At 36.2% G+C, this 8,380-nt stretch overlaps 2 protein-coding genes across 4 annotated transcripts; both read left to right on the forward strand.

Annotated features, from left to right (window-relative positions):
* The first annotated feature begins 1,128 nt into the window (after positions 1–1,128).
* LOC140877642 (uncharacterized) lies at positions 1,129–2,715 on the forward strand. The gene is made up of 3 exons (XM_073281181.1): positions 1,129–1,513; positions 1,785–2,264; positions 2,594–2,715. Exons 1-3 carry the CDS (start codon positions 1,129–1,131, stop codon positions 2,713–2,715), a joined length of 987 nt encoding a protein of 328 aa, XP_073137282.1.
* Positions 2,716–3,158: 443 nt separating this feature from the next.
* LOC140881417 (F-box/LRR-repeat protein 14) lies at positions 3,159–7,648 on the forward strand. 3 transcript variants are annotated; one of them, XM_073286708.1, is made up of 2 exons: positions 3,159–3,270; positions 4,158–6,935. In XM_073286708.1, exon 2 carries the CDS (start codon positions 4,200–4,202, stop codon positions 5,601–5,603), a length of 1,404 nt encoding a protein of 467 aa, XP_073142809.1. In that variant the 5' UTR covers positions 3,159–3,270; positions 4,158–4,199; the 3' UTR covers positions 5,604–6,935. The 3 variants fall into 3 exon arrangements, 2 of the variants coding, with proteins under 2 accessions (XP_073142809.1, XP_073142811.1); XR_012149958.1 differs by lacking the exon at positions 3,159–3,270 and adding an exon at positions 7,216–7,648 and having other exon boundaries at positions 3,302–6,437; XM_073286710.1 differs by lacking the exon at positions 3,159–3,270 and adding an exon at positions 3,302–3,982.
* The last annotated feature ends 732 nt before the right edge of the window (positions 7,649–8,380 follow it).

Genomic DNA, 8,380 nt, shown 5'->3' on the forward strand with positions numbered 1-8,380 from the left:
AAGCAAACAGTTGATCAGACTATTCACAAGAGAAATATGAATCTGACAATGAATAAAATAAAATCAACTCTGAAAAATCCCAAACAAACATCCAAGTTTTCTACATAAATTTGTTCGGCCCAATCACGCCGTCTTGATTAAAAATAAACTACTCAATAATTAAAAACAATAATTCAAAAATAAAAATAAGAAGAAAAAAAAATAGAAATCTTCTTTCCCAAGCCTTGTAGCCGCCTCTCTTTCGTTGTCTGCGTTATGAAACTTTGGAACCCTCAAAATATCAATAAAAATCCTATTTATAATGTTTGGATCCCATCATAGTTAGATTCCTTATGCCACAAGAATTTCTCGGAAATATTATCCTCTGCGACACGCGCGCGCCTGGCAAAAATCACGCTCGCGCGCGACCTTACCTCGATTTTACTGGAATTTCCATCTGCGCGCGCGCCCGAAGTGAAGCTCGCCCGCGCGCGTTCTAATTTTCTTCATGCGCTGAACACTTGTGCGATTGCTCCACTCCTTTGGGCGTTAGCGCATCACCATGCGCTATTCTCCCTTACCTTGCGCGTTTGCGCTTCTTCTTGAGCTTTAGAGCGTTTGCACTAAATGTAGTGCTAACGTTTAGTGCAAACTTTCTCTTTAGCGTTTCAATCTTTTTTTTCTTTTCTTTTATTTTTTTTTCTCTTCTCTTCTCTTGCCTTCAAAACTCTTTTAATTTTTATTTTTCCTACAAATAAAATCCGGAGAATGAAATGCACACAAATGCAATAAAACACATAAAAACACACAAAATAATATGAATACACACAAAATAAACATAAAAATATCACGAACTAATGCATACAAAATGCACTTATCAAAGTACTAATCAAATCAGTCATTCAAGCAATACCATCTTATATGTCATGTTTTCGATTGCCGAATGCGATACATCAGGAAATCGAGAAAATTTGTTCCAACTTTTGGTGGAATAAACCAGATGATAAGCGAGGATTACATTGGTGCAAATAGAAGGAATTGTGTAAATCGAAAGGGATGGGAGGACTAGGTTTCAGGAATTTGGAGGCTTTTAACACAGCATTATTGGCAAAATAGATATGGCGTATTATTCGCCATCCGAATTCCTTAATGGCAAGAGTTTTCAAAGGTAGAAATTTCAAATATTCGGATGTTCTTGGGGTGACTTTAGGGGCTAATCCATCATATGTTTGGCACTGTTTGCTTTGGAGTCCTGATATTGTTAAGAAGGGAATTTGTTGGAGAGTTGGGAATGGATCTAAAATATCAGCAAAATATGAGTTGTGGATTCTGGGTATCCCAAGCTACAAAAATCGACACAATACTATTCCAGATGACAAAATGATGGTGGCAGATTTTATCAACACAACGGGAACTTGGAATGAATCTAAGTTACGCCAATACTTTCATAATATTGAAGCTGAGGCTATTTGTGCAATTAGTTTGAATCGTAAAGGTTTTGTTGATGTTCGTTGTTGGATGGGAAATGTTAATGGTAGTTATACGGTAAAATCAGGATATTTGTTGGAAGTTAATTTCTTGGCTCCTCCGGATAATCAATCTGGACTTCCAAACCAATTTTGGTGGAATCTTATGTGGTGTTTAAAAATTTCACCAAAAATCAGAATTTTCCTATGGAAAGCATCTAATGATTTTATTCCAACTGGAGCGAACTTGAAGGCGAAACATGTGCCAACTAATGAAATGTTCTTGTATTGTAAATCTCATGTAGCTACAAGTCACTGCATTTTTTTTCTGTCCTTTAGTTTGTAAAGCTTGGAAGAATACTGCTTATTGGCGCCATTTGCGTTTATTTCGTAATGCCAATTTTTTGGATTGTATGTTGGCTTTGTCAAAGGCGTTATTGAGAAATGAATTGGAGGTGTATGTGATGATGACTTGGGCTATTTGGGGAGAAGTTTTTAAATGGAGTCATGATGATAATAAGGAGAGGAAGGAGATTAATATGTGTTGGTATATTGCTTGGTTGGAGAATTATCGATTAGCTAATGTCGCATGTCGGAGTTCACTTGGACATGGAACGTGTTCTATTACTAAAAATTGGCTACCTTCGGAACCGAACTTTGTCAGACTAGATGTTGATGCTGGAATGGATTTGAAAACTAACAAAGGCAGCCTAGGAGCAGTAGTTCGAAACTCTTCTGGCATGGTTGTGGAAGCGAAGGCTGGGTTGATGCGGCATCGGGGCTCGGTGAAAGGAATGAAATTAGAAGCTATTAGATTTGGTATGGAGTTTTGTCAACATCTTGATGTTTCAAACATTTGTATTTTTTTAAACTCATTATTGGCGATACAAAAAGTTACAAAAACAAATGGGTCCGGGCTATGCTACACCGGATGATCTTCACCCGGTGCATCATCTGCCATTGATTGGGCACCTGGGCCCACTTCATTGGGCATGGGGCCTACACATTTTTGTGGGCCCCATGCCCAATGAATGACATATGTTGTACCGGGTGTAGATCACCCGGCATAGCATCTGCCAAACAAGTGAGGTTCTCGGACAAGATTCTGTAATCGCTAAGGACATTCGAGATTATTTGAAATCTAATAGGTTTGCTTCAATCCGGCACATGGGGAGGAAGGCAAACCAAGCAGCTCACAGCCTTGCGAAGAGAGCACTGTTATTGGAATGTAATTTCGAATGGTTACAAGGGGCTTTCCACCTTGGTTTGATAGTATTGTAATGACACTTAATTAATTCAGCGTAATGTTATTGGCTTTTTTTTCTTTGAAAAAAAAAGATTAAATCTCAATTTCGAAACGAGACCAATCACAACAATACTGACTTTCAACTAAAATACAAAATAGCCGGCGGCAAAAATATTTATTTGCAATTAATTGTTATGCAAATTGCTAAAAAATCCTCAATGCAAACATGTTTTGTTCTGTATTTTTTAGCCACTTTTTTGTACCACAAATTTTGTTAATTTGTATCACATTTTGTAAGATTTTGTACCACATCTTATATGGTTTTGTACCACATTTTATGACTAGGGATTCCAAAACAAAACATATTTATATTTAAAAATTTTTGAACAAATTGCCCATTGTTTCAAGAATAGCCCACAAAATATCTATCTATCTGTGCGAAAAAGGACCACAAAAATATCTAAATCTAAATTGGTAATAAAGGCTAGGAGTTTTTATTGGCGACTCTCTCTCCCTATTTTCGATCATTCTCGTGTATTGATCTAGTTAATTCCCAAACATTCTCCAAATCTTTTCAAGGTAAGAGATTTGCGCCTTTGAAATAATCTATTTTCTGTCAATGTTGTTGTAAACTATAGTTTTGGTGGAACTTGGAAGGAATGCCCTGATCGATGTTTGGTCTCTGTGAATTGCTACTTGGATCTTGTGATTGCTGCTAGATTGTATTTTTGTATCTGTGATTTTGTGAAGTATTTTTTTTCCCCCTTTTGTTTTGGTTTTTGGTTCGTACTTCCATTGCTATTAAATTAAAGCTTTATTACGGGAAGAAAATCACCAAGGCGCATGGTAAAACTTGAAATCGCTAGTTCTCATTTTTTATTTTTATTTTCATATTTAAAAATAGCTAAGTTCTTCGTGACATCTCTTCATCCTTCCAGGGAGAAACAAATGTGTGAATATCTGACCTATGAGGTATATATAGCAGGAAATGGGACGGATTAGTTTTCTTCTAGGAAGAACCTTGACTCGAAAAATTTCATTGCTGTGGGTTTCTGTTTGTTGATTTTCATACGATCAATTTGAATAATTTGGAATACATGTGTTCTGCTGTCATGGAATGTGATTTCTTTCTTGAACTTTAGTCTTTCTAGGAATAAGGTTAAGAAGGTTAGGGGCTGAAATGTTTTTCTTTGCTTTTGACAAGTGTAGCATAACTACATAACAAATAAACTATTGTTTGTGATTATCATATCAATAAGGCGGTTGCACATCTCTACTTTCATGAGACGAGGTATGAATACATTTATTAAATCTTGCTGTTAACATAATTTTTATCAAGAACATCATTTTCGTGTTCTTGTCTTGATCTATGCGCGATAATAATTTTTTTATGAATCTTGACTCATGTAAGACAATTGCATTGTGTGAAATTATTCGCCGGTTAAACTTGGATTTGCATGATGTAGGATTTTATGTCATTTGAATTATAACCAAGCAATCTGATCCCGATGGATGATTTGCCAGAGCATTTGGCATGGGAAATTTTAGGCAGGATTAAGAGAACAGTGGATAAAAACTCTGTATCTCTAAGTTGTAAGCGCCTCCATGAATTGGATAGTCAGCAAAGAAACTCTATTCGAGTTGGTTGTGGCTTGGATCCAGCAAATGATGCATTGATATCTTTGTGCAATAGATTTCAGAACTTGGAAAAAGTGGAAATATCTTACTCGGGTTGGATGTCCAGATTAGGAAAACAGTTGGATGACCAGGGGCTTCGGATTCTTTCAAACAGCTGTCCCCTGATGACAGATCTCACCTTAAGTTACTGCACTTTTATCACTGATGCTGGCTTAAGCCACCTGGCTTCTTGCTCCCATCTTTCAGCCTTGAAGTTAATTTTTACTCCCAGAATAAGTGGTTTTGGGATATTATCTGCGGTAATGGGATGTAAAAATCTTACCCTTTTGCACCTTATTCGTTGTCTTAATGTTGTAAGCGTGGAATGGCTAGAGTATCTTGGCAAGCTTGAAACCCTAGAAGATCTCTGCATCAAGAACTGTAGGGCGATTGGGGAAGGTGATCTAATAAAGCTGGGGCCTACTTGGCAAAAATTGAAGAGATTGCAATTCGAGGTAGATGCCAATTATCGTTACATGAAGGTATACGATAGGTTAGCCATAGATCAGTGGCAGAAGCAGTGGATTCCATGTGACAGCATGCAAGAACTTAAGCTGGTGAATGGCATCATAAGCCCTGGCCGAGGTCTTGCTTGTGTACTAGGGAAATGCAAGAACTTGGAAAAAATTCACTTAGACATGTGTGTCGGTGTGAGAGACTCGGATATAATAGGTTTAGCCCATAAATCTAGTAACCTTCGATCCATTTCTCTCCGTTTCCCTTCAGATTTTTCGCTCCCGCTTTTGATGAACAATGCAATAAGACTAACAGATAGATGTTTAGAGGCACTGGCTCTAAATTGCGCACAACTTGAATCGGTCAGATTATCATTCTCTGATGGCGAGTTCCCTTCCTTTTCATCATTTACTTTACACGGGATCCTTACATTAGTAGAAAAGTGCCCAATACGGGAACTCTCTCTTGACCACGTTTATTCTTTCAATGATGTTGGCATGGAAGCCCTTTGCTCTGCACAATATCTTCAAACTTTAGTGCTGACTCGATGCCAAGAAATTACGGACGAAGGGCTGCAACTTGTGGGACAATATCCTCAGCTTTGTACCTTAAAGCTTAGCAAATGTCTGGGAATAACTGATGATGGATTGAAACCGCTTGTGGGATCACTCAAACTAAAAGTTTTAGCAGTTGATGATTGTCCGCAGATATCTGAAAGAGGCGTTCAAGGGGCTGCTGCTTCAGTGACTTTCAAACAAGATCTGTCATGGATGTATTGAGTTCGTGTGTGTTGTGTTTTTCATGGAATATGGTCACATCTTTTTTATTTTGCATTCAAATTTGTTATTGTGGAGTTGTGTTGCTATTATATATTCAGTGTGTAGAGCAAATTTTTTCAATTTGGCAATGGAAGTCTGGGATTGTATTTGTTTGGTGTGGAAAAAGGAGTGTTAAATCTGAATGCGAAGAAAATCACAATATATTTTTCATCATAATTTTATTTTTTGAGGAGTTCGTCATAATTTTTTTTATCCGTATATTTGGGTCATAAATAATTTTATGTCAAGCAGTTGACAGGGGTGGCGTTGCACAGGGATAAGGGAGCAGCTCTCCTCCCATAACTTTTGATGGAAATGATACGTTTAATCTTGGGGAAATTGGGGAAAAGTCTCTACACACAAACACAACTTGTGATTCATTACCCATATAAGAATTTTTTGTTTTGCACTCCCTGCTGTAGATAAACTCTTTTTTTCTCACTCCCTATTTCATCTTTTTATTTCATTTCTCTTTTTAAATTTTTTTTATATCCATTAATAATAATATAATACTATTTCCCTTCAAATTTTCTCCTTTGTTTCTCTTTCCTCCCCCTTCCTCTTTCTCACGCTCTTCCCCTCCTCTTTCATGCCCGAAGACATAAATCCCTATCCCAAATCATCCACCGACTAAGTTCAATGACCAGCAACTCCTGCTCCATTTGATTGCCTTTGCGTCGCTTCAAACTCAGGATAGCTTTGCCCGTCTTTGCTCCTGCCTCCACTTCTCTCCGATCCCTAACGACCACCGTAGCTCTCCGTCGCCGCCGTAGTCACTCGCCATTAATCACTCCGGTTTGCTCTATTTCTTAATTTTTACGTTGTTGTGTGCTTGTATGCTTATTAATTTGTAAAGTATGATTTTGGATTGAAATTTGGCGTAAAAAATGAGATCTAGGATTACAATATTGGATTTTGTATTATGTGTGTGTATAGTTGTGCATATGGATATGTCATATGTGGCTTGCTTTGGATTACTTTCTTCAATTATGTCCTCATTCTTCTTGCTTGAATGAGTATGATGTTTTATCGAAATGGTTGTGCATCTGGTTACTGCTATATTGATTGTGGCGAATGTGACTTGCATTTTAGTTGATTGGTATTTGACGAATGTGACTGTGGTTTTTGAATCAAATTGGATGTTTGCGTCATTGAAGATGAGCTCTTATTTAATGAAGGGGATGAAAAAAGTTTGAATTTTCATGAAACAGTGTATTATATATACTTCGATGAAATCTAAAATTTGCCCTGAAATTCTAGAATCAAAATCATTTAAATAAATTATTTGTCACATTTTTGTTGGTTTTTGTGCTTGTACGTTCAATTTGTGTCGAATTCTCTTTGACATATGTTGGTTTATTCTATTTATGGTGGTTTTTTCCTCAAATATTTCTTGTTTTTATTGAAAATGTGTTGATCTGTTTTTGACACGTGCTGATTTTTGTTTGGATTATGCTGTTTTTTGTTTGAATTATGCTGATTTTGAAGCAGTACATGATAATCCGAAGAAATCTATTAAATTACGCTGCTTTTCGTTATGACATAAGGCACATTGTTTTATTTTTTCATTTAGAAATGATTCGAAAACGAGTAGGATCTGAGGTGAAAGCTAGTACCTGGAGGCCGTATGAGTCACCTAGTCGTTGCTCTGCTTCAGTATTTCGGAGTACAATGGAAGAACTTTCACCTGTAATCGGGAGAAGACAACTATAGTAGATAAAAGATTCTCCATTCTTGGAATGGTTGAAGATGCCAAAGCTTAGCTTTAGTTGTTTGAAGGTTGAGGCAATGTTGAAAAGGTTTGATGTTTAGTTTTTGTCCTTCAAATTTGGGGATGATAGTGTATCGGTTCCTTTTAAGTTGTCAGAGTTTTCCATTGTGATGGAATTAAAATATGTTAGACAACCGGTGAATATTGATTTGAAAAAGGAATCTTTCTTTGTAATATAGTTTGATGAAAATGGACCAAGGGAAATGAGAATGGAGTGAACAATTTTTTTGGTGTATTTTATACTGTACTTTGATCGGATGGATAACTATGTTAATGAAGTTGGTACAGTATTTTGGTATAATGGATGTTTAATTTCCATTTATTTAATCATCATACATGTATGAAAGATGTATCAAATTTAACAGAATCTTATACAACAATTAGACATTATTATACTTTATTTGCAAGCTAGAGTACTACATATCGATATATATGGTATTGCGTTTCTGATCCCGTACCAACACCAAAATGTAAAACATGTATGGACGATGTACCAAATTTAACAAATTCTCATAACACAATTAGACGTTATTATATTTCATTTGTGACAAAATGTACTATGTATCCATATAATTGGTATTGCGTTTCTGACCACACACCAACACCACCATGGAAAACATGTATGAAAGATGTACCAAATTTAACAGAATCTCATACTACAATGAGACATTATTATACTTCCTCTGAAAGCTAAAGTATTACGTATCGATATAATTGGTACTGCGTTTCTAAACACACACAAACACTATGGAAAATATGTATGGAAGATGTATCAAATTTAACAAAATCTCAAACCATAATTAGACATTATTATACTTCATTTGCAAGCTAAAATACTACATATCGATATAATTGGTATTGAGTTTCTGACTACGCACCAAAACCACCATGGAAAATATGTATGAAAGATGTACCAAATTTAACAGAATCTCATACCACAATGAGACATTATTATACTTCATTTGCA

The sequence above is a fragment of the Henckelia pumila genome, chromosome 2 (assembly GCF_033568475.1).
Source record: "Henckelia pumila isolate YLH828 chromosome 2, ASM3356847v2, whole genome shotgun sequence".
NCBI lineage: Eukaryota > Viridiplantae > Streptophyta > Magnoliopsida > Lamiales > Gesneriaceae > Henckelia > Henckelia pumila.

Coding starts and splice junctions, on each gene's coding strand:
- LOC140877642 (XM_073281181.1), top strand. CDS start 1,129: ATGGCAAGAGTTTTCAAAGGTAGAAATTTCAAATATTCGGATGTTCTT. Junction 1,514..1,784: donor TTGGATGGGAAATGTTAATG/GTAGTTATACGG, acceptor TCTGTCCTTTAG/TTTGTAAAGCTTGGAAGAAT. Junction 2,265..2,593: donor ATTAGAAGCTATTAGATTTG/GTATGGAGTTTT, acceptor GAAATCTAATAG/GTTTGCTTCAATCCGGCACA.
- LOC140881417 (XM_073286708.1), top strand. CDS start 4,200: ATGGATGATTTGCCAGAGCATTTGGCATGGGAAATTTTAGGCAGGATT.